The sequence below is a fragment of the Poecile atricapillus genome, chromosome 1 (genome assembly GCF_030490865.1).
Source record: "Poecile atricapillus isolate bPoeAtr1 chromosome 1, bPoeAtr1.hap1, whole genome shotgun sequence".
Lineage (NCBI taxonomy): Eukaryota > Metazoa > Chordata > Aves > Passeriformes > Paridae > Poecile > Poecile atricapillus.
This window is the reverse complement of record NC_081249.1, coordinates 127122013-127149927: the sequence shown is the minus strand read 5'-3', so window position 1 is coordinate 127149927 and position 27915 is coordinate 127122013. Positions and strand designations below refer to the sequence as shown.

Here is a 27915-nt window from a genome sequence, read left to right as displayed (position 1 = left end):
CGCGGTCACACAGTGTGTGGTGTGGAATGACACACGCGATGTCACACACACACAGAGCCACTGTCACACTGCCACACACAGCCGCGGTGTCTCTCACAGCGTCACACACAGTGGCACACACACAGTGTCACACCCCCACGCTGGCACACGCACCTGGTGGCAGTGCCATACACTCGGTGTCACACACACACACCCGGCGTCACACACACGGCCAGTGCCACACCCGGTGTCACACACACATACACCCGGTGCCACACACACGGCCAGTGCCACAGTCGGTGTCACGGCCCCTGCCGGGCGGGTGTGCTGGCGGTGCTGTCCCCGCCCAGCCCCGCTGTCCCCGCCCCGCGCCCCGGCGCGGCCGCGCCCCGTTCCGCGCTCCGCTCCCGCCGCTCCGGGCGCTGCCGCCGCCGCGTCCCGGGGCCGCCGAGCCCCTCCCGGCCGCTCCCCGCTCCTCTGCCCGGCTCCTCTCCGGCCCCGTTCCGCTTCCGGGAGCGGTTCCGGTTCCGGGGCCGGCGGGTCGGGTCGGGCCGGGGCCGGTGCGGCGCCGGCGGCGGGGCCGGCGGCGCGGCACGATGGCGGACCTGGAGGCGGTGCTGGCGGACGTGAGTTACCTGATGGCCATGGAGAAGAGCCGCGCCGCGCCCGCCGCCCGCGCCAGCAAGAGGATCGTCCTGCCCGAGCCCAGGTGAGGCCCCGCCGCTGCCCCTCTGCCTGTCCGTCCGTCCGTCCACTCCCGGCACCGCCACCCCCGGTCCCTTGGTCACCCCTTCTCGGCACCGCTCGCACGCGCCCGCAGGTCACGGACACCTCCCGCACACGTGTGTGCCGGTCACACCTGCCCAGACACACGGACATGGACACACGGACGTGGACACACGGACGCGGACACATACAGATACGGACACACAGGGATGTGGACACACATGCGTCACGCCTGTTGCACAGACACACGGTCATGGACACACACATCCTGCCAGACACAGTCCCACACAGCTGTGTGTCCCCTCTGTCGCCGCCGTGTCACACCTGTGCACACACACACACACACACACACACACACACCTGTAGCCAGGTGTGCAGAGGGTCACCGTCCCCACTCCCCCTGCCAGACCCCGGTGCTCTCCTGCACCTTCCCTGCCACCTGCGAAGCTTTTTTAAGGGGGACACTCGTCCCCACCCTGCCTTGGGCCCCAGTGTGTGGGACACGCTGTGATCCTGGCACACAGCACTGTGCAAGACATGGGTGGGGACACACAAGATGGTAGGACTTGCATGCCACCAGGGCCTGGGGAGACGGGAAAAGAAGGAGAGGAGGGGTGGGGAGCAGAGCTCCATCAGGGGGCACAGCTGAGCCCCTCTGGTGTGTCCCCAGCATCCGCAGTGTCATGCAGAAGTACCTGGAGGACCGGGGAGAGGTGACATTTGACAAGATCTTCACGCAGAAGATTGGTGAGCTGGGGACATGGGAGCTGTGGGGGACATGGGGCACCTGGGCCAGCACCCACAAGCACAGGGGTAAGCATGGGTGGGCTGAGGGGCTGCACTGGTGGCCACCATGACAGCAAGAGTGGCCACAGTAATGGCAGGGGGCTTGTGGGGCCAGGCTGGACGGGGTGCCCGGAGGCTGCGCCACGTTCCCCACCCTGTGTCCCCTGCCCTGTCACTTCCCCCAACACCAGCGCAAACCGTCCAGGGCAGGAAGCGCCTCTCACTTCCTCCTGCCGGCTCTGGCGGTTTCCGGGCACGTCCTCACTGCTCCGGGTGCCCGCCCGTGCCCCTGTCCCCACTGTGCCCCACAGCAGCCCCCCCACTGCCCCGTGGTGTCCCTGGGTGCTGCTCCCCGTGCCAGCTGTGTCCTTGTCACCCTGTCACTCTGCCAAGTCCTCACCAGTCCCTGCTTGGCACTTCCCCTTCCCCAAGCCTGGCACTGGGGTGGCAGCAGGGCTGGGCAGACCCAGGGGATGTGTCCGTGTCCCTTGGCATGGGCTGGGAGGCTGTCACCTCTCACACTGTGACTCTGTCCCTGCAGGCTACCTGCTCTTCCGGGATTTTGCCTTCAACCAGGCTGAGGAGGCCAAGCCCCTGATGGAATTTTACGAGGAGGTGAGACAGGGGGACCCAGGGGACAGTCCTCTGTGTGCACCAGCAGTAGGGTCAGTACCTCCAGGGCCCATGGGCATGGTGCCAAGAGCACCACGCGAGGTGCTGGTGCCTGGGGAGCGGGGAGATACTGTCCCCAGGGATAGGATAACCTCTCCCATGGGACCTGGCACCCAGAGGGGCCACAGTTCCCAGCGTTCTGTGTGTCCCTGTGCCACTGGAGCTGTCTCCTCTCCAGATCAAGAAGTACGAGAAGCTGGACTCGGAGGAGGAGCGGGCCACCCGCAGCCGCCACATCTTTGATCATTATATCATGAAGGAGCTGCTGGCCTGCTCCCACGTGAGTGCCAGTCCCTCTGTGCCCACAGTGTCCTCAGAGGGAGCTCCAAACTCCCCACAGGCTCCATCCTGGCACCCACATCCCAGCGCTATGGATGGGAGTTCCTCTGTGTATTCCTGCTTCATGCAGCCCTGCCAGGCCGCTGTCCCTTCTGCCTGAGGTGACACGGTCCTGTCCCCCTCACAGCCCTTCTCCAAGAGCGCCACGGAGCACGTCCAGAGCCGCCTGAGCAAGAAGCAGGTGCCCCCAGATCTCTTCCAGGTGGGCATCACCTGGGACAGGGAAGGGGTTCTTGCCACTTGTAACACTCAGAGAGTTAATCCTTAGAGGGGGCTGGGGGTGACAGGAGTCCCTGAGAGTGGGAGGGGGTATCCCAGGAGGAATGGGGACCCCAAGGGATGGTGAGAGGATTCCCAGTATGTTGGCAATGAGGGGGAATTGCTAGTGGTCCCCATGTGGTGGTGGGAGATGGGGGGCTGGAGGTAGCAGGGGGTCCTCAGAGGGAGGTGATTTGGATCCTGGATGTCACCCTAGGGGTCCCCAGGGCTGGTGATGTTGGGGTCCCCAGAGACTGAGGTGGCAGAAGCATCCCCAGAGGCCTGGAAGTGGCAGTGGGGGGATGTGAAATCCCAAGGGTGGAGGACACCCCACGTAATGATGGGATAGGGGTGACCTGGGTGGCTCTAGGGACCCAGCGCTGAGCTCTGTGTCCTCCCCAGCCCTACATTGAGGAGATCTGCCAGAACCTGCGTGGGGGCATCTTCCAGAAATTCATTGAGAGGTGAGCTGGGAGGAAATTCCCTTGCAGATTGGGGTGTCCCATCCCACTGTCTCCCAGCCCAGAGAGGGACCAGGGCTCCCTACACTGGGAACTCAGGGGTCTTTTCCTTTCCCAAGTGTCCCGGGGTGTGTACCTCCCTGTCTCCAGACAAATCCAGGGAGTCTTTGAAGGGCGTGTTTCTCTGGGATCTCCACTCTTGCCCTCTCTCCTCTTCCTTGCAGTGACAAGTTCACACGGTTCTGCCAGTGGAAGAACGTAGAGCTGAACATCCATGTGAGCAGGAATCCCTGCCCCTCACCTCCCTGGGCGGGGGATGTGCTTCCAGGGAGCCTCTGTGTCCCTCGCCTGGGAAAAATGGGGCAGGGGTTGGTGTCCAGGCTCATCCCAGTCTCCTCCTCACCCCTCCAGCTCACCATGAACGACTTCAGCGTCCACCGAATCATCGGCCGCGGCGGCTTCGGGGAGGTCTATGGCTGCCGGAAAGCGGACACGGGCAAAATGTAACGGGAATGTCTGGAACAGAGAGCCCCACCTGGGATTTCGGGGTGCTGGGGAGTCCCAGTGGCACTGCTGTAATGACACGTCAGGGGGGCTGCGGGATTATTGTCATGGCTACAGGCAGCCGGGGCTGGCAGGGACGTCACGGCTGTGGGCGGGAGCTGGGTGCTGGCCCAGCTGTGGGGACGTGGTGGCTGCAGGGACTCCGTGCTCACCCCCCAGGTACGCCATGAAGTGCTTGGACAAGAAGCGCATCAAGATGAAGCAGGGCGAGACGCTGGCCCTCAACGAGCGCATCATGTTGTCCCTCGTCAGCACTGGGGTGAGGGGATACAGGTGCTGGGCAGGGGACAGGGACAGGGACAGGGAGGGTGACCCAGTGTCTCCCACCAGGACTGCCCGTTCATCGTATGCATGTCCTACGCCTTCCACACTCCTGACAAGCTCAGCTTCATCCTCGACCTCATGAATGGTGAGACCCTGGCCCCGAGGCACTCCCAGGGCATGGAGCCCCCTGCCCACACCTGCTCCAGGTGACAGCCGGTCCCTGTCCCCACAGGGGGGGACCTGCACTATCACCTGTCCCAGCACGGCGTCTTCTCGGAAGCAGAGATGAGGTTCTACGCGGCTGAGATCATCCTGGGCCTGGAGCACATGCACAGCCGCTTTGTGGTGTACCGTGACCTCAAGGTGACTGTCCCCACCCACAGGACATCCCCAAGCCTTTAGAAACCCCTCCACCGCCCCGTGGGCACCCACAGGTGTCACAAACCCCACCAGAGCCCTCAGAACGCTGTGGGTGCTTGTCAAGCCCAGAGGGCACCCTCAGGTCTAATGGACACCCCAACAGCAAAATCTACAGGCACCGTGAGACTTCGGGGCCACAGACACCCCCAAATCCCACAGAGCCCCCCAGGCTCACCACCTCCTTATCCGTGGGCCACTCTGGGGCTCAGGGTGTCACCCGGTGTCTCTGCAGCCGGCAAACATCCTCCTGGATGAGTTTGGCCATGTCCGCATCTCCGACCTGGGCCTGGCCTGCGACTTCTCCAAGAAGAAGCCCCACGCCAGCGTGTGAGTGTGCCCACACCCCTGCCCGCCCTGCCCCCCCGCCCGGGGCGGCCCCTGACCCCCCTGTGCCCCCTCCCCAGGGGCACCCACGGGTACATGGCGCCGGAGGTGCTGCAGAAGGGGGTGGCCTACGACAGCAGCGCCGACTGGTTCTCGCTGGGCTGCATGCTCTTCAAGCTGCTCCGGGGGTGAGTGTGGGCTCAGCTGGGCACAGCTGGACACAGCTGGACACTGCTGAGCCCCCTTTCCCTCCACGCCACAGGCACAGCCCATTCCGGCAGCACAAGACGAAGGACAAGCACGAGATTGACCGGATGACCCTCACCATGGTGGGTGGGGGCACTGAGGGGACTGTGGGCAGGGCATGGGCATCCCTGCCGTGGCACCCACTGGTCTGGGGGGCACATGGGGGGTCAGGGACAGCTGGTGTTTGCCTGGAGCACATGTTTGTGCCCATCTGTGTGTCACTGCATGTCCCTGTCCCCACTCATGTGTGCTCATGGAATCTCCCACAGGCTGTGGAGCTGCCAGACTCCTTCTCCCCAGAGCTGCGCTCCCTGCTTGAGGGGCTGCTGCAGCGGGATGTCAACCGGCGCCTGGGCTGCATGGGGCGAGGGTGAGTGTCCCCAAGGCCCCCAGGGATGGGGCAAGGTGTGCTGGCACAGCTCCCCTGCAGCCACACTCACCCACCCTCCTCCCTCCACAGGGCTCAGGAGGTGAAGGAAGAGCCCTTCTTCAAGGGCCTGGACTGGCAGATGGTGTTCCTGCAGAAGGTGAGGGTTGTGTGCCCATGTTTGGGGACAGGGACAGGGACACAGATGTGGGCAGTCACCCCTCTGACCCCATTGCTGCCCGCAGTACCCACCGCCCCTCGTTCCACCCCGCGGTGAGGTGAACGCGGCCGACGCCTTTGACATCGGCTCCTTTGATGAGGAGGACACCAAGGGCATCAAGGTACCGGGCACAGGGGCTGAGTGTCGGGGCGTGGGGTGTCCTGCAGCCCCTCACGCCAGTATCCCACCCTGCCCAGCTGCTGGACAGCGACCAGGAGCTGTACCGCAACTTCCCGCTCACCATCTCGGAGCGCTGGCAGCAGGAGGTCACCGAGACTGTCTTCGACACTGTCAACTCCGACACCGACAAGCTGGAGGCTCGCAAGAAGGCCAAGAACAAGCAGCTGGGCCACGAGGAGGGTGAGTGGGGCCGGGGGCCCCACCCTGAACCACCCCTGGCCACATCCCAGGTGCTTATCCTGCCTCCATGTGATCCCAGAGTACGCCATGGGCAAGGACTGCATCATGCACGGCTACATGGCCAAGCTGGGCAACCCCTTCCTGACGCAGTGGCAGCGCCGCTACTTCTACCTCTTCCCCAACCGCCTGGAATGGCGTGGGGAGGGCGAGTCGCCGGTAAGGAGGACACGGCACCAGGGGCTGAGGGGTGGGGGGCGCCTGGGGGGACCCTGGTGAGGGCATGGGGACCGGGCTGAGCCTGTCCCCCCAGCAGTCCCTGCTCACCATGGAGGAGATCGACTCGGTGGAGGAGACACAGGTGAAGGAGCGCAAGTGCATCCTGCTCCGCATCCGGGGGGGCAAGCAGTTCGTGCTGCAGTGTGACGTGAGTGTCCCCCCCCAACCTCTGGCCGCTGACCACCTCCTGCTGCCGACTAGCCATCCCCTCTTGCTGGCCACTGGCCTGTATGTTTTGTCCTTCAAGCCGTGCCAGGGCATCAATACTGAAAACACGGGGAAACCCCACGGCCCTGGCACTCTGGGGAGGCCCAACCACCCTGTGCCCTGCCCTGTTCCCGCTCCTGACGCAGTTCCCTGCCCCGCAGAGCGACCCCGAGCTGGTGCAGTGGCGGAAGGAGCTGCGGGACGCGCAGCGCCAGGCGCAGCAGCTGCTGCAGAGGGTGCCCCGCATGCAGAACAAGCCCCGCTCGCCCGTGGTGGAGCTCAGCAAAGTGCCGTTCATCCAGCGCTCCCCCAACGGGCTCTGACCCCTCCCCGCTCCCTCTTCCCCCTTCCCACCCCGCCTCTAATTTATTGGGTTGGGTTCCCGCGTGTCCCCCGCTCTCCGTGTGCCGGGAGGGCGGAGGGGGGACACACGCCCGGTGTCGCTGTCACCCGGGGGCACGGCTGCGGTGACGCCGCCGGTGCCGGGCACACGGCCTGGCACCTCCTCCCCGGTGTGCCCCCCGGTCCTCCAGGAACTCTCCGGCTCAGATGAAGGCAGCCCCCGTCCCTCCCGCCCGCTTCCCAGTGCCGTGTGTGCCAAAGGGGCCGGCGGGGACCCCCAGGTGGCATTTCCCCCCCTCCCTGCGCGGCTGTGCCCGTCCCGTGGGTGACAACCCCTCGTGTGTGTGTGTGTGTGTGTGGCTGTGTGTGAGTGTGTGCCCAGGGGGACCCCTTGTAAATACTGTGCCACGGGTCCCCTGCGCCCCCGGCTCTGCCACTGCCCCTCCCCAGGGCACCCCCAGCTCCCTGCCCTCCCTCCTGAAGAGAAAGGAGCAGGTGGGACCCCCTTAAATCAGCCACAGGTGGGCATAGGGGTGCCCCGTGCCCCCCCAGTCCCTGGCAGCATCTGTAAATATTGGTCTCTGGTCGCTCTGCTCCCGGGGCTGGGGTGGCACCGGGCAGGGGCGGCACTGGACAGGGCCAGGGCAGTGGGTGAGTGAGGTTTTCATGAGCAGAGATGTGAGAATGCCAAAAAAAAAGAGTTTTTATAATAAAAGATAGAAAAACACCATCCGGCTCCACCTCACTGCGTGGGGGACAGATGTCTCCATGTCCGCTGATGGTGGCATGAAGTCCTTGTCACCTCCTGTGGTGTGGGGGCTTCTTGTATGTCCCCCTATGGACACACCAGCACTTCGGGGACATCCCAAAGCATCCCCAAGCCCCACAGGATGGGGGTCCTGGGCCAGCGTGGGCTCCTGGGGGTTGTGTCCCCCGTTGCTGCGCAGTCCCCAGGGATGATCTTGTCTGTCGCTTGTCCCCAGGCAGTGCAGGTGCCACCTCTCCTGCCCCACACCCTGCCTGCAGGCAGCGTGTCAGGGCGCGGCGGAGCCGGGCTGGTGCTCCGGCATTCCTGGGGAGCGGCTGGGCAGGGCCGGGATGGGATGGGATGGGATGGGATGGGATGGGATGGGATGGGATGGGATGGGATGGGATGGGATGGGATGGGATGGGATGGGATGGGATGGGATGCGAAGGCTAGTGGGTCCCTGGTTTCATCCCCGATGGGAGGGGATGAGAGGGGCTGTGTCCGGTGCCGGTTCCAGTCTCATTCCCGGTGCTGCTGCAGTGGCAGTGCCCACAACCATGGTGCCCGGTGCTGTTGCCGTTCCCAGTGTCTGCCCCCGTTCCCGGTGCCACTAACGCTTCCAGTGCCCCTTTCCCTTTCCCATGCCCGGTGCCCGTTCCCCTTCCTGGTGCCCCGTTCCCGTTCCTTTTGCCAACACCCGTTCCCTTTTCCCGTCCCTTTCCCGCTGCCTGCTCCCGGTGGGGATGCCATCCCCTTTTCCCGCTGCCATTCTCCGCCGCCGGTGCCGTTGCCTGTTGCCGGTGCCCGGTGCCCCGCCCCGCGCCGCCGCGCTGCGCCGCCGCCGCCCCCGCGCAGCCATTGCGGGCAGGCCCCGCGCTGCGGCCCGGTCCGTCCGCCCCGGCGGCCCCGGGGACATGGTGCCGGGATGGCCCGGCCCGCCGAGACCTTCCCGCTGCACCGGCTCGTCTGGCACAACCGGCACCAGGCGCTGGACAGCGCCCTGCGCGCGGGGACGGTGGGAACGCGCCGGGAGCGGCACCGGGAGCGGCGCCGGGGAGCGGGCACCCCCCACGCACCGGCACCGGGAACGGGAGCGGGCGGGACGGGAGGGGAGGGGAGGGAGGGAGGGAGAACGGCGGGGCCCGCAGCGCGGGGGTGGGGGGGACTGGGAGCACTGGGAATGCTGGGGGGGACTGGGAGCACTGGGGGAAACCGGGAAGGCTCCGCGCGGGGCGGGGGGGTGGGGATGCTGGGAGGACTGGAAGGAGCGGGAGCGCTGCTGGGACTGGGAGCACTGGGAGATACTGGGAGCACTGCGGGGACGGGGAGCCTTGAGGGACTGGGATCGCTGGAGGGAGACTGAGAGCGTTAGGAAAGGCTGGGGACGCAGGGAACTGGGAGCACTGGGAAGAAGACTGGGAGCATTGCAGGGGGACTGGAAGCGCTAGGGGAGACTGGGAGCACAGTGGACTGGGAGAACTGGGGGCACTGGAGATACTGAGGGCACAGGGGACTGAGGGAACCTGGAGGGAGGCTGGGAAGACTGGGAGCACGGGGAGCTGGCAGCACTGGGTGGGGGGACAGCACTGGAAGCATTTTTGGGGACTGGGAGTGCTGGAAGAAGACTGGGAGTGGTGTGGGGGCTGGGAGTATCAGGGGAGACTGGGACTCAGGGGAGTGGTGGCACTGGAAGGACTGGTGGCACTGGAAGGACTGGTGACACCGGGATAATAAGAGACTGTAGCACCGAAGGCCTGGAATCAACTGGGATCGCTGGGATGGGGTTAGCAGGACTGGGAGAAGTGGGGGCTGGGAGCACCAGGCCTTGCGAGCATGGGGGACACAGGGGAAGCACTGGGGGGCACTGGGGTGGCACGGGGAGGGGGCAGTGACCCCAACACCCTTCCAGCACGACATGGAGCTGACGGACCCACGTGGCCGGACGCCCCTGGAGCTGGCCGTGTCTCTGGGCCACCTGGAGTCGGTGCGGGTGCTGCTGCGGCACAACGCCAATGTGGGCAGGGAGAATGCCAATGGATGGACGGGTACAGGAGCACCATGGGGGCTCGGGGACACCATCCAGGGGTGCGGGTGGCCTCTGGCTGATGGCAGCCCGTGTCCCCAGTGCTGCAAGAGGCGGTGAGCACGGGGGACCCCGAGATGGTGCAGCTGGTGCTCCAGTACCGTGACTACCAGCGGGCAACGCGGCGCCTTGCCGGCATCCCCGAGCTGCTCAGCAAGCTGCGGCGGGTACAGCCCCCAAGAACTGCACCCCGCACCCCAAAGCTCCCCAGGAAAAAACAGCCCCATCCCTTCACTCAAGACTCCCCATCTCTCCAGTGACTCCAGCAGAGACCCCCCAAGTCTCCTCAGGACCCTCTGTCTCCTCCATGACCTCACTCTTTCCCCGGGGACACCCTGGTTATCCAACCCCAGTTCACCAAATCTCCCTGATCCCCACCCAGGACCCCAGCAAGGTCTCCATCCCTGCTTTCCAAACTTTCTGTGTCCCTCGTGGTCTGAGAAGGGACCCCCAATTCTCCCCAGAAGCTCCCATTGACCCCCTGCTTATCCTTTTCTTCTGGGACTCACTGTTTATCCTTCCCTGTGGACCTGCACTAATGACTCCACTCTCTCTGATCCCCACTCAGGACCCCAATAGGGACCCCCATCCCTGCTCCCCAGATTCCCCCCCACCCCAGTGACCCCAGCAGGGAGTCTCCAGCCCCTCCACATCCCCCACCATGCTCCTCATCCCTTCCAGGCATCTGACTTCTACGTGGAGATGAAGTGGGAGTTCACGAGCTGGGGTGAGCATGGCCGGGCTGGGCGGGGAAAGGGGGTCCCCAGGGGCCCCCAGCCGTGGGGCTGAGGGGTCCCTGTGCCCGCAGTGCCCCTGGTGTCCAAGGTGTGTCCCAGTGACGTGTACCGCGTGTGGAAGCGCGGCGAGAGCCTGCGGGTGGACACCACCCTGCTGGGCTTCGAGCACATGACATGGCAGCGCGGCCGCCGCAGCTACATTTTCAAGGGGGAAGGTCAGCTCCAACCCCCCCGCGGCCCCTCAGTCACCTTGGGGAACCTCCAGGCCCCCTGCACCATAAGTACACCCCTGTAAGGACCTGTCTGAATTCCCTGGAGGCCCTCCAGTCTTTGTGGGGAGCCACAGACCCCTTGCACTATGAGTACTCCCCTGTAAAGACCCCAGATTCTCTACAGGGACTCCCCTGGAGATCCCCCAGACCCTCTGCACTATAAATGCTCCCATAAGGACCTCTCAGATCCCCTCCAGGGCCATGTGGGATTCCAGTTCCCCCCTCCCAAGAGGAACACCTCAGTTCTTTCACATGTATCAGGGAACCCCAGATCTCCCAAGGAAACCTCAGTTCCCCCTTCCTGAGGGAACCACCCCAGCTCCTACATGTACGAGGGACCCCCGATCCTCCCAGCCCCCCAGATCCCAGGGGTTGTCACGGGGGGCCGGATGCTGACCCCTCCGGTGTCCCCAAGCAGACGAGGGGGCCGTGGTGATGGAGGTGGACCACGACAAGCAGGTGGTGTACACGGAGACGCTGGCGCTGGCCCTGCACGAGCCCGAGCTGCTGCTGGCGGCCATGCAGCCCACTGAGGAGCACGTGGCCGGGCGGCTCACCTCTCCCATCGTCTCCACACACCTGGACACCCGGAACATCGCCTTCGAGAGGTGGGAAGGGGAGCACCCAGCGGGAAGGGGCTGTGTGAGGGGGAGGTGCAGGCAAAGGGGAAGGAAGGAAATGTGGTGCAAGAGGGTGAGCTGAGGCCTCCCTGCTCCGCCAGGAACAAGTCTGGCATCTGGGGCTGGCGCTCGGAGAAGATGGAGGTGGTCAGCGGCTACGAGGCCAAGGTGAGCAGGAAGCCAGGGAGGGACACTGGGGACACCTTGGAGTGTGGCAGGCCTGATGATGTCCCCACACAGGTGTACAGTGCCAGCAACGTGGAGCTGGTCACCAAGACCAGGACGGAGCATCTCTCTGACCAGGACAAGTCACGCAGCAAAGGTGACAGCCCTGTCAGCCCATCAGGGGGCCTGTACACGGTGGGGACACGCCACCCCTCCTGGGTGGCACAGGTGTCAGGCGTGGGACAGTGTGGGTGTGACGTGTCAGGTGTGGGACACGCAGGGTGTGGGGAGTGACATGTCAGGTATGGGAAACTGTGGGAATAATGTGACAGGCATGGGACAGTGTGTGGCGTGTCACCCATGAGGGATGTGACTGGTGACAGCTCTGGGAGTCCCTCCAACTGCCCACACCCCACCCCTGGACCCCCCCTCTTCCCCCAGGCTCCAAGACCCCCTTCCACTCCTTCCTGGGCATCGCACAGCAGCACGGGACCCACAACGGGGTGAGTGGCCATCCCAGGGGTCCCTGGGGAAACTGGGGGGTCTACAGGGGGCTGAGCAGTGCTGGTGTCCCCACAGACACCTGTTCTGCAGGCTGCCAGCCCCACCAACCCCACGGCCATCACCCCCGAGGAGTACTTCGACCCCCACTTTGACCTGGAGACCCGCAACATCGGGCGCCCCATCGAGATGTCCAGCAAGGTGCAGAGGTGAGGCCACCACCCCAGGGTCAGGACCTATGGGATGGTGACAGAGTCCTCGGGGCTGTTCCACTTTTGTCCTCGGGGGTGTGGCCAGGGCGGTGGCACTGGGGTGGTGCTGGTGGCCGGTGGCCCTGCCAGGTGCCCGTGCCCACGGTGGTGCCCCGGCAGGTTCAAGGCAACGCTGTGGCTGTGCGAGCAGCACCCGCTGTCGCTGGCGGAGCAGGTGACGCCCATCATCGACCTCATGGCCATCTCCAACGCCCACTTCGCCAAACTCCGCGACTTCATCACCCTCAAGCTGCCCCCTGGCTTCCCCGTCAAGATCGGTGAGAGGGAAAGCTTAATTTGGGGCGGGATTAATAGGGGCAGGAATTCATTGGGGCCTCAATTGACCCCTGTACCCACAGAGATCCCACTGTTCCACGTGCTCAACGCCCGCATCACCTTCAGCAACCTGTGTGGGTGTGACCAGCCCCTGGGCTCCGTGCGGATCTGTGCCCCTCAGGAGCCCTCCGGCGCCCACCCCCCTGGCACCCAGCCCTCCGGGCCCAGAGGTGAGGCTGGGGGGGCCAGGGGGGTCCTGGGGCCAGGGGGTGCCGGGATTCCGTGGATACAGAATGGGGTGGGCATGGGTGGGGTGTGGGGTGATGTGGGGCAGCTTGGGAAGCCATGGGGAGCTGCGGGATGCCGTGGGGACACCCGAGGGTGCTGACGGCTCCCCATGCGTGGCAGCGTGGCCGTTCCCGTGCGAGGTGGAGGCGGGCGTGTTCGAGGTGCCGGCGGGGTACACGGTGCTGGGTGCGGGGCGCAGCGAGCCCCTGCGGGACGAGGACGACGACCTACTGCAGTTTGCCATCCAGCAGAGCCTGCTGGACGCAGGCACCGAGACTGACCAGGTGTGGCCACGCCCCCTCACCTGGACACGCCCCACACGCACCTGGACACGGCCCTAACATGTGGCCGTACCCCACAGGTGACCATCTGGGAGGCGCTGACCAACACCCGCCCTGGCGCGGAGCCGCCGCCCTACGATGAGGACCTTCAGCTGGAAAGGTGAGGTTCCAGCTGTGGGGGCGTGGCCTGGGTGCCACACCCACCTCCCCTGGGCGGGACAGGGGTTAAGGTGTCAGGGTGGGGCAGGTACAGGGTCCGTGGGGGTTGGAGGGGCAGGGGTTAAAGGTGTCAGGGTGTGCCCTGGGGAGGGGCTGAACAGAGAGGAGCTTCTTGCTGCCCAAAGGCTGTGGTCATAATGGGCGTGGCTAAGCACAGGTGTGGGTGTGGCTGGCAGCTGGGCGGGGCATGTGGGAGAGGCATGGCTCTCCAGGCCTTCTAAGGGCTGTGAAGGAGGTGTGGCCAGGAGGGGGGGGGCACAGGTGTGCCAGAGGGGGTGTGGCTCCCAGGACATGGCCGTGGCCCCACTGCTGTCCCCTCCCCAGGGCCCTGCAGGAGAGCATGCTGCTTCAGGCCGGGCCCAGCGCCGAGCCCCCGGCCGCCGGGAGCCCCCCCGGAGCAGGCGGCGGGAGCCCCCCGGGACCCCCCGGCTACGGCAGCTTCGCGGAGCAGCTGCGCCTGGCCATGGCGCTGTCGGAGCGGGAGCAGGAGGAGCGGGAGCGGCGGCGGCGTGAAGAGGACGAGGAGCTCCAGCGCATCCTGCGCCTCTCCCTCACCGAGAAGTAGCGCCCCGGGGTGCTCCACGCCAGCACAGGGACGTCCCACGCGGGGACGGGGTGTCCCATGTGGGGTCACCCCACGCACGGACGCAGATGTTCCGCGTGGGGATGCCCCTTGCAGGGATAGGGACACCCCACCCGGGGGACACCCCAGTGCGGGCACTGTCCCACACTGGGATGCCCCAGCATGGGCACAGCCCTGCCTGGGGAGCAGCCGGTGGTGCCGGGATGGCCCCCCCATGATGGGGACCCCCCTGATGTGGGCACAGCCCCTGCACAGGGGATTTGATCCAGGGATCCTCCTACCCCCGGGACCCCCAGTCCAGGGCTCTTCTCCCACCAGGGTCAAACCTCAGCCCAGGGACCCTCGCCTGGGACCGCCGCTCCAGGGAGACCCCTGTGCCCAGGACCCCTCCCTAGGGACCCCCCTCCTCTTTGGTGTTGGACTGTGACCCCATGGGGGACAGGACAGACCTTGGGGTCCCCATGGGATGCAGATGACCCCTATTTTAAGGCACTGCAGTGTGGGGAGGACTGCTGGGGGACCCCCAGGCCTCGTCCTTTGGGGCAGTGGGGGGCAGAGGGGCCCCAAATGTCTGTACATATACATATATTATATATATATATATATATACACACACGTGTGTCTGTGCCTGGGGGTGATGGGTGGGGTGCCACAGGGGTGGAGCCTGGAAAAAGGGATGGATCCTACAGGTAAGGTGGGGCTCAGGTGATGGGGCTCATACAGTAAGCGTGTGGGTGGCACTACAGGGCTGCTCCTCTTCAGCTCGCCCCAAATCTGGCCCTGTGCCCCCATCCCTGGACCAGGGATTGATTTGTTTTGTTTATATTACTTGGGAAAAGACCCCTGCCCAGGGAGGGGGAGCTTGGCTGGGCAGCCATGGGGTCACAAGGGGCTCATTGGGGGTGACCTGCTGGGGACACTTCGGGATTCCCACCTGCTGAAGCCTGGGGTGACCCCTCGGGGGTTCCACAATTTCTGGGGACCTGGAGAAGGCATCATCCATTCTGGGCGCCTGGGGGAGGGTCCCAAGTGCCACTTTCGGAGGACCTGGGAGTGTCTCAAGTGCTGGGCCGTCAATCCTGTCTTGTCCCCACGGATGTGGGGCCCGGGGGGCTCCGGGGCACCGGGGAGGTGCCGCTCTGAGGTAGGGCAGCCTGGGGGTCCCGCCTGCGGTGTTTCCGTGGCGGGGGGAGCCGTGCCGTGCCAGGACGTGCCCGGGGCCGTGCCCGCTCCCGCTCCCGTTCCCGTTCCCGTCCGGGCGGGGCAGCGGCGGCGCTTCCTGGTGCGGGGGGGCGGCGCGGCGGGGCATGGCGCTGGTGACGGTGCGGCGGGCGGGGGGCTCCGCCGGGGGCCCCGCGGTGAGTGCGGCCCCGGGGCGGGCAGGGATGGGACATCCCGGCAGGGGTGGGAGGGGGGTCCCGGGAAGTCCCGCTGCGGGCTGGCACGGCGCTCCCGGGGGAGTGCGGGCTGCCCCAGAGCCGCGGGGGCCCCGGTGCGGGGGTGCGGGGCGGGCCGGGGGCTCCCGGTGTGGGGAGTGCGGGCTGCGCGGGGGTTTCTCGGAGCCCCGGGGGTTCCCGGTGCTCTGGAAGGTGCCGCTGTCCCGGGGGGTGCCAGCGCGGGGGTGAAGTGATGAAGGTTGCTGCGGTCGCTCCCGGTGCCGGGTCATCCCAGGCGCTCCCAATGGGGCTTTGCCGGGAGTTTAGCGAGAGCCGAGCTGCCCTCAGCACGCTTGGAGATCCCTGTACTCCCAGCGGGGGCTTCTCCGTAGTTAAGGGAGGAATATGGAGGTGTGGATGGTGAAGGAGGGGTGGGGGGGGGGGTGGTTGTCCCAAGTAGCTCCCACTTTCTGCAGTGTTCCCAGTCCCTTCGCTGTCCCAGTATCCCCCAGTGCCCCCCTCCCCCCCCCCCCCTCCCGTAACCACTGGGCCTTTTTTGGGTATTCCTCCCAGGCTGCCCCTTCCAGCACTTTCATCCAGCCAGGGGTGAGGGGCACAGGGATAGGACACCCTCCCCGCCATCCCGAGGTGACTCCTCATGGACCTGTCTCCACAGTGGGACCCCCAAAGGGTCCCTACGCCCCCCGTGGGGCCCCCACACTCTTTGAAGGGGGGGGGATTAGGGGGTCATTGGACTGTGGTGTCCATGCTGGTGGGAGTTTGTGGGACCCCCGAGCCTGGTCACATTTCCCCCAGGAACTGCCTCCTAATTTGCAGGAGGAAGATGCTCCCAGACGTAGACAGCTGCAGCGACGGTGAGAGGGGGTTCTGAAACCTCGGGGTGGGGGGGACACTGGGGTGGGAGTGGAACACATTTTCCTTCCCTTGGGAGAGCACTCTGGGGGTGCCCTGGGTGCTCAGGACCATCCTGCCCCCCAGGCAGAGCTTCGTCATGGTCAAGGGGGCAGCACGGCTGCTGTCTGTGGAGGAGCCCCCCCCGGCTGAGCCCCCCCCGGCTGAGCCCCTCGGCCAGGCCCCGGGACAGCAGGAGCAGCACCTGCACCTCATGATGCAGCTGCTGCGCCCCCAGGACGCCATTCGGCTGGTAGGACATGGATTCCCCCCTCCAGGAACATGGGGATGGGATGGGGACAGGGAAAGAGATGGATGGGACCAGGAATGGGACCAGGATGAGGATGGGATAGGGATGGGGTCAAGATGGGGAGAGAAAATTGACAGGATGGGACAGGATGGCTGGACTGAGGATGGGGTGGAGTGAAAGTGTGAACAGGGTGGGGATAGCACAGGACAGGACAGGATTGGGATGGAAACAGGAGCATCGAGTAGTGGAATGAAATATGGATGGGATGGGGACAGGATAGGATGGGATGGGGATAGGGATGGAATGGGAAGTGATGAGGAGGGGATATGGCCCAGCCTGATGCTCCTCTCCGATCACTGGGAGCACTGGGAAGGGGCAGATCCCCCCTCCAATGCCCACCTTTCTGGCAGGCGGTGCGGCTGGAGTCGGTGCGGCCGTGCCGGGTGCGGTACCTGCTGGTGGTGAGGTCGGAGGAGGCAGGAGCCGAGGCAGAGACAGCGCTGCTGGGAGTGGATTTTGCCCACGAGGGGTGAGCGGGGTGCGGGGGGGGCCCGGGGGGGGCGTCGGCACCCCCTGACCTCTGCCTGCCCCAGGGCCAACCTCTGCACCCTGGGCATGGTGCTGCCCCTCTGGAGCGACACCCAGGTGTTCCTCGACGGCGACGGGTAAGGGTGGGACAGAATTTTGGGACAGGGAGGGGCTTAGAGGGGTCGGGGTGCCCACCCTGACCCACGTATGTCCCCATGATGCCCAGGGGTTTCAGCGTGACATCGGGGGGAGAGACACGTATCTTCAAGCCCATCTCTGTGCAGACCATGTGGTGAGCGAGGCCCGGGTGTGACCACGGGGGGCGTGGAGACCACCCGGGGCATGGGGGGTGTGGGTGGCACAGTGAGCACAAGGGGTTGGACACCATCTCGGGAACTGGGGACATGGGCACTGCCATGGGCACAGGGGATCTCAGCTCCACTACAGACACGAAACATGTGGCACTGCTACGAACACAGGTGATGCTGTCACCATCCTGGTGTCGCACTATATTAGGAATGGCAAAGCACAACACTGACTTTCTTCTGGGTTGCACAAGAGCGCAAGTTTTATTATTCCAGATCTTCTTTTATAGACAGGTCCGAGAGGTAAAACTCTCATTGGTCATTAAACCAACACATCACCATCACTGGTCAATTTGGAACAACACCCCTTGACTGTTTCTTGCAAGGAAACTGCAAGGATCCAAACAATACCTGCAAATATTTTCCTTCTCTAAGGACTGTTTGGATTTTTCCATATGATTTCTCAGGCCAGAGTGAGGACCTTTTGTGATTTAGTTTCACACAGGCTCTGTGCTTCCCTGCCTGCTATCTCACATTCAGCATCCATAATCCTGGGTATGGGAATGTGGGCACCACGCTGGACATAGGGATGTGGGCACGGGGCATTTGGCTATCACCATGGCCACCACCATGGGCCCCTGGGTACAGTCATGGGGAAGGAGCTGGGGAGAGTTTGGGTGGCACCCACAAGCTGGGGACAGCCAGTGAGGGGGACATAGCTGTCGGGATGGTGCTCGGGTGGCGGTGGCAGTGCAGGGGTGGCAGATGCTGTGCGGCAGGGCCGTGCTGCAGGAGCTGCACCGCGCCTGCGAGGATGCGGCCCGCGGCGGGCACATCCCCGGCGGCCCCGCGCTGGCCTGGGCCCGCGACTACGCAGCGGCGCTGAGCTCGGAGCAGAGCTGCCTCAATGAGTGGCTGGCCATGGCTGACCTCGAGTCCGTGCGCCCCGCCTCACCCACGCCCCTCCGGTGAGCTCCCTGCAACGCCCCTGCCACACCCCCCAGCCTGTCAGCCAATGGCTGCTGCGCCTGGCAGGGCGTGGCCTGGGTGGGGCAGGTGACACCTGTGACAAGGCGGTGCCGGTGACAGGCCAGCGATGCCGGAGCTGTCGGAGCAGGTGGTGCGGGCGCTGCTGCGGGAGGTGATGGCCGCGGCCGACCTGGAGAACGTCACGTCCAAGGAGGTGGGTGGCACCGTTTAGGGTGTCCTGGGGACGGGCAGGGCCGGGCAGGGCCATCCCTCACCCAGGGTGGTGCCCAGGTGCGGGAGGAGCTGGAGCGGCGCACGGGGCACAACCTGGCCGAGCACAAGGATTTCATTGACAACGAGATGCTGCTGGTGCTGGCGCAGATGGATCGGCCTTCCCGCGTCTTCCCGCACCTCTTCCTGGTGGGCAGCGGGGCGGGCAGGGTGGGCGGGGTGGGTGGAAGTGTCCCCTTCCCTCACCGCTGTCACCACGCAGGGCTCCGAGTGGAATGCAGCCAACCTGGAGGAGCTGCAGCAGAACAGGTGAGCATGGGGTGGTACTGTTGTGGGGCGGCAGGGGGTCATCATAGGGTGCCCCTGGGGTGTCACTCGTGTCACCGCAGGGTCACCCACATCCTGAATGTGGCGCGGGAGATCGACAACTTCTTCCCGGCGCTGTTCACATACATGAACGTGCGGGTGTACGACGAGGAAGCGGCCGAGCTCCTGCCCCACTGGAACGACACCTTCCTCTTCCTCTCCCGTGTCCGGTCAGTGGGCACAGGAGGTGACACCACCGGGAACATCAGGGGCACAGAGGGGCAGGGCCTGGAGGTGGGGCAGGGGAGAGGGGAACATGGGAAGGGGTCTTGATAACTGAGTTGCTGGGGTGCACTGGGAGCTGGGGAGTGCTGGGGCACGGGACCCTGGGGAGCAGTGGGGTGACTGGGGACATGGGGAGCCCTGGGGACACTGGGATGGCTGGAGGATGCTGGGAGCCCTGGAGATCTTGGGACGGCTGGGGGACACTGTGAGCCCTGTGGACACAGTGTCCCCGAGAGCCCCCCGCGCCATGGTGTCAGCAGTGGGTGCCACAGGGCAGCAGGAGGTCGGGCACTGGTGCACTGCCGGATGGGGCTGAGCCGCTCGGCCGCCACGGTGCTGGCCTACGCCATGAAGGAATTCGGGTGGCCCCTGGAGCGGGCACTGCGGCACGTCCGGCACTGCCGGCCCGGAGTCCTGCCCAACCCGGGCTTCATGCGCCAGCTCGACTTCTACCAGGGCATCCTGAGTGCCAGGTGGGTGGGGACAGGGTGGGGACAGGTGGATTGGGACCGGTGGGTGGGGTCTGGCATAACCACATCCCTATGGGATAAGAGGGTGGGGCCTGTTGGCACCACACCCCTCTGTGTGGAATTGGGTGGGGCTTCTGTGACCACGCCCTACCCAGAAAGGTGTGTGTTTTGTGGGGGAGGAGCCTATGGGAACCCCACCCTGCCGAGTGGGTGTGGCTCCCAGCAGGGGGTGTGGCTGGGTGCTGAGTGACAGGTCTGTGGCAGCCGCCACAGCAGCCTGTGGGAGCCCCGGGAGGCCGAGCAGGCGCCGCACCCCGAGGAGGACACCACGAGGGACACAAGTGGCCTGTCCCCGCTGGCCTCCCCACAGCCCTCTGAGGAGGAGGCAGCTGGTGGGGGGCTGCTGGGGGCCTCCCGGCGCCCCCGCATCTCCCTGTGCTCTGTCATGCGGAGCATCAGCCTGCTGGAGACCCCCGAGCTGCCGGGAGAGCCCCTGGCCGGGGAGGTGAGCAGGGGTCAGGGGTGGGGGGTCCAGCTGTGGGGTAACAGCAGCACGGGATGACCCCACTGTCCCCCCTCAGGTGTTTGAGGCCACGGAGGAAGTAGGGGGTCCCTCCCCGAGGTCACGACCCTCGTCCCGCCCGCGCGGTGTGGTGCGCCAGGCCAGCCTGGATGGTGGCCCCGCCCCGTTTTGTGACCTCACCCGTGGTGATGACCACACCCAGTGCCACACCCATGCACCTGGCCACGCCCACACTGATGAACCCACTCCTTAATTGTGGGGGCATGGGACAGCGCCTCCTCGCTGCCATAGCAACAAGGGGAGGAGCGTGGCGGACGCCGGGGGCGTGGCCAACGGGCCGGCACGCTCCGCTCACGCCCCGCCCTCACCCGGGGGTTGAGAGGTGCTTCTGCCTCAGCCCCACACGCACAAACACCGACACCGCTCCTGCACTGACAATAAAGTGTGGAAATGGCATCCCCCGATGGCTTTGTAACCCTGAGCATCTGGGGGGTAGGGTGCTGTCAGTAGGGACCAGAGTGAACGCTTTGGGGACACCGGGCGGGCACAGGGACCCAGCGGCGCCATGTTCTGCGGCACGGAGGAAACCACAACTCCCGGCGGCCTTTGCGCGAGATCAACTTCCGGGCTGCCATGGCAACCGTCGTGGCCTAGGACTGGCGCCTAGACTGGGATCAGGGCTCTGGAATTGGTGCTGGAAGCGGACGGGGGCAGTCCCGAAGCCCGGCAGCGGAGGAATGAAGCACACAGCTCGCTGTGGCCGTGGCGGAGGGGAAAGCCGGGTGCTCCCCCCGCCACCCCGTGAAATGGTGTCAACCCCCTCCCACTATGGCGTCCCTTCATGTTATGTCACCCCTGACGCACAGGACACCTTCCACTAGCCCAAGCTGCGTCAAGCCCCGTCCAACCAGGCCTCGGACACTTCCAAGGATGGAGAAGCTGCAGCTTCTCTGGGCAATCTGTGCCAGGGCCTCACCACCCTTACAGGGAGGAATTTCTTCCCAAAATCCCACCTAAACCCACCCACCCAGCGAAGGAGATTCCTGTTTGGAACTGCCCCTGAGGTTGCTGCATCTCCTTGGGCTGTTCCTGTGGCTGGAGCCATTCCAGACACTTCCCCCTTTCCTGGGACACCCACCAGGTTGGGACTGACCCTCTGTCAAGGAAGGAGGATGGGAATCTCCCTCCTTCCCACCAGGAGGGCACAGCCCTGGGTTGGCTGGGTGCATGGTGTTTATTTTTTGGGAGTCCACCTAAACACCTCCATCCTGTGCCCAGCAGAGGAATTATGTTCCTGTAGAGATATCAAAGGGACTGCAGCTCCAACCAGCGGGACCAGATCCAGATGGATAACACAATCCAGAGGGTCAGGAACCTGCAGTGCAAGTTGGATGGGAGTTGTGAGTGGCCCCCACCCATCCCACCCTATCCCACATTATTCCAGGTTACTGCTGGCTCTGACGCTCCATCACAGCCTTGGGATAGAAACAATTTATTTATTGATAAAGCAACAGAAAGAGCTGGTGAATTAAGCCATTAACAACCTGAGTAATTAACAGACATGTCCTGTTATTTATGATTCTGCACACAGCAAAGCTGCTAATTAGGGCTACTAAACATATAAATCCCCCAGGACAGTGTCATTCTTCCCACCCCACTGCAGAACATGCCCACAATCCACAGCCACCTGCCTCACCCCGCTATGCCCACTTTCACCTCATTTTATACCTCATTCTTCATTTTTTCATCCCATTCCTGAGGAAAAAAATCCCACCTCCCTTTCTCCACCCAAGAACAGACTTTTCCCCTTGGGTCCCATTTGTGTGGCATTAAACTGTGCTGCTTGGACACCCCACCTAGCTTTTTTGAGTGCGCGATGCAACTCCCTTCCCTCCCCCTGAACTCCAAGGGCTTCGCCCCACCCCGTGCCCCCCCCGACAACACACGGCACCCCTTCATTGGCTCACACCAGCTTTAATCCACCCGTTGTCCCTGGAATAGGGTCTGGGGGCGTCAGGAATGGTCCCCCCCACTCTCTCGGTGCGGCGGCTCAGAGATCATACTCGTGCCAGAGGCTGCGGGGGCACAAGGGGGGTCAGCGGGAAAGGCGAGGGGCACCGAGAGAGGATGCCCTGTGCCCCCCGCCCACTGACCCGTCCGGTCCCATCCCACCCCACACCCACCTGTAGGTGACATCGGGGTTGTCCCGGTACTCCAGGAGGGCGTCACGGATGGGGCCGGGGGGGCTCAGCCCCAGCTCTTGTGCTCGCTCCCAGCGCTGCAGGCGGGTGATCCCTGCGGGACACCGGAGGCTCAGCGGGACCGGGGGGGAGCCCGGGGCCACCGGGACAACCGGGGGAACCGGGGCTGCTCACCGCTGCAGGGTCCGTATTCCCAGGAAAGATCGAAGCGCCGCAACATCTCCAGGAGCGCCTGGTCCGGGGTGGGCTGCGAGGGTGCGCGGGGACAGTCCAGCACCTTCACCTGCACCTTGTCCTTGTCCTTTTTGACCTTGAGCCTGCCCGGGAGCCGCCCCGGGCCCCGCCGCCGCCGCCGCGGGAAGGAGTCGGTGATGCGCCGGGGCTGCTCCATTGCCCTGCGCGACATGGAGCTGGCACGGCGCCGCCAGTACCGGGAACCGGGCGGAACCCGCCGCTACCGGGAACCAGCGGGACGGACCCGCCCCTGCCCATGGCCGGGCGGAAGTGGCGGGGCCGGGCTCGGCAGCCGGCCACGGGCACCCTCGGCCAGTGCCACCCTCGCGGTGGTGCCGGTCCCTCTCCCCCCTCGGCACCCCCCGGTTGTCCTGGGGTGCTGTCAACCCCCAGTTGTCCCTGCCACCAGACACACTGTCAGCCCCGCGGCAGTTCCTGTCACCCCGAGAGCACTGTCACCTCCATCCCAGTGTTCCCTGTTCCTCTGGCACTGTCATCCGTGTCAGTGACTGTAACCCCAGGCACTGCCACCCCCAAGCTATGCCCACTGCCTCCTGGCATTTTCACCCCTGTTACTGTCCCCATCAACTCAGGCACTGTCACCGCTGTGGTTCTCCCTGTCCCCCTGAACATTGTCACCCCGACCCCAGCACTCCTCATCACCTTGGACACTGTCACCCCCATGTCTGTCCTCATCAGCCCCCCCAAACCGTGACTCACGCTGTGACACTGTCACTCTCTGCCCTGTCCCACCGTCCTGTGTGTCACTGTCTGTCCCTCCAGTGCCTGCCTGTCTCACCCCCAGCTGTGGTGACACCGCCCCAGTTGAGGGGGTAACACTGCAGGTGCCACCAGAGCAGATTTGCCTGAGGCTTTCAGCCCTCCCCTGGGGAACTGAGAATAACTGAGATGTGTGCCCTGGAATGGGGTGACTCCCAGGGGACCCCGCTCTGTGCCTCAGTGGTGACAAGTGAGCCACCAAGCTGTGTCACCGCTGTAACAGTCAGTGCTGGGGGGGACACAAAAAACCCCAGAGCAGCCATCAGAGACTCCACATCGCTGTTTAATTTGAGGTGGGCACAGAGAGGGGACAGCGGGGCCTCAGGGCCCGTCCCTGTCCAGGCCGGGATTGTGCAGGATGTAGCGGCAGACCCCAGGCAGGCGCTGGTGGCCCAGCAGCTCCTGCAGCTGCTGCATGGGCCGGTTCCCCAGCGCCGTGTGCCCGAACGTGGGGAACCCACGGGACTGTGCCCGCTGCGCCGCCACCGTCAGTGCCACCTGCATGTGGCCGCACCGCCGGTGCTCGGGCAGCGTGTAGCTGTGGGTGCCCGTCCCGAAATGATCCGTCAGCACCCAGGCGATGGGCTGCCCGCTGCTGTCCTGCAGGCAGACTTGCGGGAAGCGCCCCAAAATCTCAGCCAGGTAGCGCCGGCTGCGGGCATTCCCCCCGTAGGGCCAAGTGTCGTTGAGCAGGTCCACGTGCGAGGGACTCAGGGAGCCGATGCGCACCCCGGGGGTTGGCCTGGGTGAGGCAGGGCTCAGTGGGGGGCTCAGGAGTGTCCCCATGCGGGGATAAGGGTGAGGGGCTCTTACCGGAGCTCAGGCATGGTGCTGGGGTCAGGGTGCCAGTAGGAGTAGTACTCAACGATGTCCAGCTCCACACCCTTCCTCCCTGCCAGGTCCTGGGACACTGTGGCCAGCCCGTCCTGTAGCCCTGGGGATGGGGATGTCATGGTGTCCTGTTCCCCCTGCACCCCACCATCCCTGTCCCCAGCCCCTCTATGTGACCCCAGTGGCCTCCTCAGTGTCCCCAGCCCCAAACCCTATTCCCAGCACCCAGATCCCTGCTTCAAGTGTGCCCAGTACCCCAATCCTGCCCCCAGCATCCCCAAGTCCAACCCCAGTGCTTCCCAATATCCTCAAGGACCTACAAATCCAGCTGCAATGCTTCCCAGTGCCCCCAACATCCCCAAGTCCAACCCCAGTACCCCCCAGGACCCTGCTTCCAGGGTAGCCAGCAGTGCATTCCCTGATGCTCCTCAGCACCCCAAAATCCAACCAAGATGCTCCCCAGCACCCCTAAATCCTACCCCAATGCTTCCCACTGGTATCACCCATCAAACCCCACCCCAGCACACCAAATCAGGCCTCCAGTGCTCCCGAGCACCCAAACACCCATCCCCAGTGTCCCCCAGCACCCCCCATTCTCTCCACCAGTACCTTCCAGTTCCTCCAACAGCTGTCCCCAGTGTCCCACGCTCCCAGTGCTGCCCAGCACCTCTCATAGCATGTCCATCCCTCCCCAGGACCCCCCCAGGATTCCGGTGTCCCCAAGCCACCAATGAGGGTGAAGGCAGCGTCCCAGCGCAGGCAGCCGGGGGTCTCCAGCAGTGCCCGGTACGCCCCCAGGTCCCGGTAAAACCCTGCCTGTGTGTTCCAGTAGCCGTCGTTCACCGGCACCTGGGGGCACCATAGGTGCTCTGAGCACACCTGGCATGTGCCAGGGCACCATGTCACCCCCCTCCTGCAGTGCCCCATGTCCCCACTGGCCACCTCTCCACTGGGCCGGGCCAGCACAGCACCGAATTCGGGCCACTTGTCCACCAGCACCTCAAACTGGCCAGGGTTGCCCCGGTTGATGTTCAGCACTGCCCCAAAGACCTGCGGGAAAAGGGGGTCAGCAACGTGGGAAAAAGAGGGGACAGATCTGGGTCAGGAATGGGGGCTTTCCATCTCCATGTGGGGGACATGGGGGCAGATGTGGGGTCAGAGCTGAGGGGAGAGGGGCAGGTGTGGGAAACAGGGTGGCAAAAGGGTCCCTAATGACACAGAGGTCCCCATCACCAGGGTAGGAGGTGGGTGTGACACTGGGGTCCCTGTCACCAGCAGGGAAAAGGGCAAGGGTGGTATTGGGGTCCCCTCATGGCACAGGGCAAGGGGGATATTGGTGTCCCCATCACAGCAATAGATGAGTGATATCGGTCCCAGCCATGGCACAGGGCAGGGGTGACAGAGGGGTCCCCATCACCGGCAGGGCGAGGGGCAGGCTCTTCCTCAGGATCCCCTCCAGACGCTGCAGCTGGGCTGGGCACGTCAGGATCTTCATTGTCCTGCTGAGAGACCCTCAATAACGGGGGGACAGGACCACCAGACATGGCCCCTGTCCCCCTCCCCATCCCTTTTCCCGTGGTCCCCAGCTCTTCCAGCACTCACTCTGCAACAATCCTGGGTCTGTGGGTTCTGGGGCACCGTGGACTGGGAGTCTGGAGACTGCGTGGCACTCGGTGACAATTATTACCACCAGCTGTCACGGGCCAGCGAGTGCCCCCTGCCTTGGGGGGCAGCGGGCAGGGTCCATCCTGCTGAACACCGGGCACCAGGCCAGCCCTGAGGACGGCTGGGGACGGGTGCTTGACTGGGACACTCTGGGATATTGCTCCAGTGCCACCAGCTCCCCACGGATCCTCAGATTCACCGCCTGCCCCACGGTCACAAAGCCATGCTGATCCTGAGGTGCCCAGCCCAGCTGCAGCTCCTGGAGGAGACCCTGCGGAAGAGCCTGCCCACCACCCTGCCGGTGACAAGGACCCCGAGGATCCCTCTGTCCCCTCTGCCCTGTCCTGCTGGTGACAGAGTCCCTGGGGACCCCTTCCTCCCTCTCTCCCGGTAGTGAGGACTCTGGGGACTCCTTTACCCCCTCACCCTTGCCCTGTCAGTGTTGCTGATTCCTGGGAACCCCTCTGTCCCCGTCCCCTGTCCCCTCTCCCCTGCCTTGCCAGTGATGAGGACCCTGGGACCCCTCTGCCTCTCCACGTGCCCTGGTGGTGACAAGGACCCCTCTGTCCCCTCTCCCCTGCCCTGCCGGTGACAACGACCTTGTCTTGCAGGTCCTGGGTACTGTGATGATGGTGGCCAGGGGGAACCCAGCCTCCCACGAGGTGCTGGTGGACTCCTGGCCCCATTTCGGCATTGTCCTGACCCGCCTGCGCCCAGAGGTGCTGCCCCGGGTGCCCCTGCCCTGGCAGCAGCACCCCACATCCTGGGGACCTGCGAATTGGGGTGCCACCCTCAGCTCCATGTCCCTCCCAGGAACACAGGGACCCCATGGACTACTACACCAACCAGCTGTCTGTGTTCTACCGGGACAAGGGAGCCCTGCAGGCACTGCTGGAGGGCACTGAGGCGGTGACCCAGGAAAGAGCCTTCCAGATTCTGGGTAAGGATGGCACTGGGCACAGGGCTCCCCTACCCTCCATCTGGGTCCCCTGTCTAGCTGACAGGGGGTCCCAGGGATGCAGGATGAGCTGGACGAGGCCGTGCAGGAGGTGGCCAGTGCCAGGGGGCTGAAGGTGGAGACGATCCGGTACAGGGCACTGATGAGCCCCAAGCCCCCCCAACCCCGCAGCCAGTGAGTGAGGGGCACTGGGGAACATGGGGTACTGGGGGGACATGGGCACTGAGGGGCCAGTCACATCCCTGGGTGACACATGGAGACCTGTCACATTTCTGGGTAGCATAGGGGGGTCATAGTCACATCCCTTGGTGGCACAGGAGTCCCCAAGCACATCCCTGAGAGGCACAGGGTGATGTGATTTGGCTCACTGAGCACACCCCGGGGTGGCACAGGGGTCCCCAGTCCCACTCCTGGGTGGCTCAGAGGCTCCCAGTCCCATCCCATCTGCTATCCCAGCTGGGAACAGGGTTCAGCATTCCTCCCTCTGCCATGCCCTGTTGCAGGATGCCCCCGGGCCTGCGCCTGGCACCCGTGTCGCCATCCCATGTCCCGCTGCTCAACGCCACGTGGGCCCTGGGGCGCAATGCCCGCAGCCGGGCGTTCCTGCTGGGGCTGGTGCGGACGCTGCCCTCCGCCTGCCTGCTGGACCCGCGCGGCCGCCCGGTGTCCTGGACCCTGCTGGACGGGCAGAGCTGCATGCGCCATGGCTACACCGTGCCCGCCTGGCGAGGGCAAGGCCTCACCGGGCTCGTGCTGGCCATGCTGGGCCGGGAGCTGCACGCCCGAGGCTTCCCCATCTACGCAGCCGTGCTGCCGCACAACACGCCCTCGCTGCGCTGCCTGCAAGCCATCGGCTTCGTGCCCCAGCCCGGAACCTTTTACATGATCCTAGGCACCCCGAAATAGTGCCCAGGGAGGAGGTGCCAAGCTGGGGGTGCCTGTCCTCGGGGTAGGGTTATCTGGGCCCAGGAGGACCCGGATGCCCTCCCTGTGAGAGAGGGGAACACCCCAAATCCCACACTGAGCTCAGAATGTGGAATGTTCGCTCTGCTCCCAGCTGATGGCACTGACGGGAACATCCCGAATTCCACACGGAGCCGTCCTCTCCCGTCCCCAGCGGGGTGTGGCACGGGTGGGGCGGGGGGCTGGAGAAAGGCTTTTATTCGTTCATACAAGAATAGATCTTCTGCAATAAATACCCCAATAAATAAACAAACATCTCCAATAAATAAACACTCATAGACGCACCGGGACAG

General features: G+C 64.8%; 5 protein-coding genes across 12 annotated transcripts; 4 read left to right on the top strand and 1 right to left on the bottom strand.

Annotated features, from left to right (window-relative positions):
• Window positions 1-354: 354 nt before the first annotated feature.
• Window positions 355-7532, top strand: GRK2 (G protein-coupled receptor kinase 2). 2 transcript variants are annotated; one of them, XM_058864387.1, is made up of 21 exons: window positions 355-688; window positions 1376-1452; window positions 2033-2106; window positions 2342-2443; window positions 2630-2704; window positions 3163-3224; window positions 3446-3497; window positions 3633-3724; window positions 3945-4044; window positions 4116-4194; window positions 4282-4412; window positions 4702-4796; window positions 4874-4981; window positions 5056-5122; window positions 5309-5409; window positions 5500-5566; window positions 5652-5747; window positions 5824-5986; window positions 6066-6202; window positions 6300-6410; window positions 6631-7532. In XM_058864387.1, the coding sequence occupies exons 1-21, from the start codon at window positions 576-578 to the stop codon at window positions 6790-6792; spliced, it is 2064 nt and encodes a 687-aa protein (XP_058720370.1). In that variant the 5' UTR covers window positions 355-575; the 3' UTR covers window positions 6793-7532. The 2 variants fall into 2 exon arrangements, with proteins under 2 accessions (XP_058720370.1, XP_058720360.1); XM_058864377.1 differs by having other exon boundaries at window positions 357-688; window positions 6297-6410.
• Window positions 7533-8390: 858 nt separating this feature from the next.
• On the top strand, window positions 8391-14442 carry ANKRD13D (ankyrin repeat domain 13D). The gene is made up of 15 exons (XM_058844115.1): window positions 8391-8574; window positions 9469-9604; window positions 9685-9809; window positions 10324-10369; window positions 10451-10594; window positions 11070-11259; window positions 11373-11439; window positions 11512-11593; window positions 11878-11939; window positions 12016-12146; window positions 12309-12466; window positions 12548-12694; window positions 12873-13036; window positions 13114-13193; window positions 13577-14442. The coding sequence occupies exons 1-15, from the start codon at window positions 8485-8487 to the stop codon at window positions 13815-13817; spliced, it is 1863 nt and encodes a 620-aa protein (XP_058700098.1). The 5' UTR covers window positions 8391-8484; the 3' UTR covers window positions 13818-14442.
• Window positions 14443-15104: 662 nt separating this feature from the next.
• On the top strand, window positions 15105-20446 carry SSH3 (slingshot protein phosphatase 3). Of its 3 annotated transcripts, none has more exons than XM_058844137.1 (14): window positions 15105-15193; window positions 16049-16086; window positions 16211-16376; window positions 16784-16902; window positions 16967-17038; window positions 17128-17193; window positions 17986-18174; window positions 18296-18389; window positions 18467-18595; window positions 18669-18715; window positions 18796-18942; window positions 19270-19470; window positions 19732-19972; window positions 20049-20446. In XM_058844137.1, the coding sequence occupies exons 1-14, from the start codon at window positions 15143-15145 to the stop codon at window positions 20241-20243; spliced, it is 1755 nt and encodes a 584-aa protein (XP_058700120.1). In that variant the 5' UTR covers window positions 15105-15142; the 3' UTR covers window positions 20244-20446. The 3 variants fall into 3 exon arrangements, with proteins under 3 accessions (XP_058700120.1, XP_058700111.1, XP_058700128.1); XM_058844128.1 differs by having other exon boundaries at window positions 19258-19470; XM_058844145.1 differs by having other exon boundaries at window positions 15127-15193; window positions 16215-16376; window positions 19258-19470.
• A 1024-nt stretch (window positions 20447-21470) lies between these two features.
• POLD4 (DNA polymerase delta 4, accessory subunit) lies at window positions 21471-25659 on the bottom strand. Of its 4 annotated transcripts, XM_058844180.1 has the most exons (7): window positions 25454-25589; window positions 24979-25086; window positions 24765-24885; window positions 24019-24139; window positions 22366-22586; window positions 22174-22285; window positions 21471-22065 (listed from the first exon to the last, which is right to left on the bottom strand). In XM_058844180.1, the coding sequence occupies exons 1-7, from the start codon at window positions 25529-25531 to the stop codon at window positions 22041-22043; spliced, it is 786 nt and encodes a 261-aa protein (XP_058700163.1). In that variant the 5' UTR covers window positions 25532-25589; the 3' UTR covers window positions 21471-22040. The 4 variants fall into 4 exon arrangements, with proteins under 4 accessions (XP_058700163.1, XP_058700154.1, XP_058700147.1 ...); XM_058844171.1 differs by lacking the exons at window positions 21471-22065; window positions 22174-22285; window positions 22366-22586 and adding exons at window positions 23471-23947; window positions 25641-25659 and having other exon boundaries at window positions 25454-25535; XM_058844164.1 differs by lacking the exons at window positions 21471-22065; window positions 22174-22285; window positions 22366-22586 and adding exons at window positions 23471-23947; window positions 25641-25647 and having other exon boundaries at window positions 25454-25548.
• A 109-nt stretch (window positions 25660-25768) lies between these two features.
• On the top strand, window positions 25769-27875 carry LOC131581672 (glycine N-acyltransferase-like protein 3). Of its 2 annotated transcripts, XM_058844193.1 has the most exons (5): window positions 25781-26002; window positions 26313-26420; window positions 26515-26641; window positions 26716-26833; window positions 27163-27866. In XM_058844193.1, the coding sequence occupies exons 1-5, from the start codon at window positions 25925-25927 to the stop codon at window positions 27563-27565; spliced, it is 834 nt and encodes a 277-aa protein (XP_058700176.1). In that variant the 5' UTR covers window positions 25781-25924; the 3' UTR covers window positions 27566-27866. The 2 variants fall into 2 exon arrangements, with proteins under 2 accessions (XP_058700186.1, XP_058700176.1); XM_058844203.1 differs by lacking the exon at window positions 26716-26833 and having other exon boundaries at window positions 25769-26002; window positions 27163-27875.
• Window positions 27876-27915: the final 40 nt, after the last annotated feature.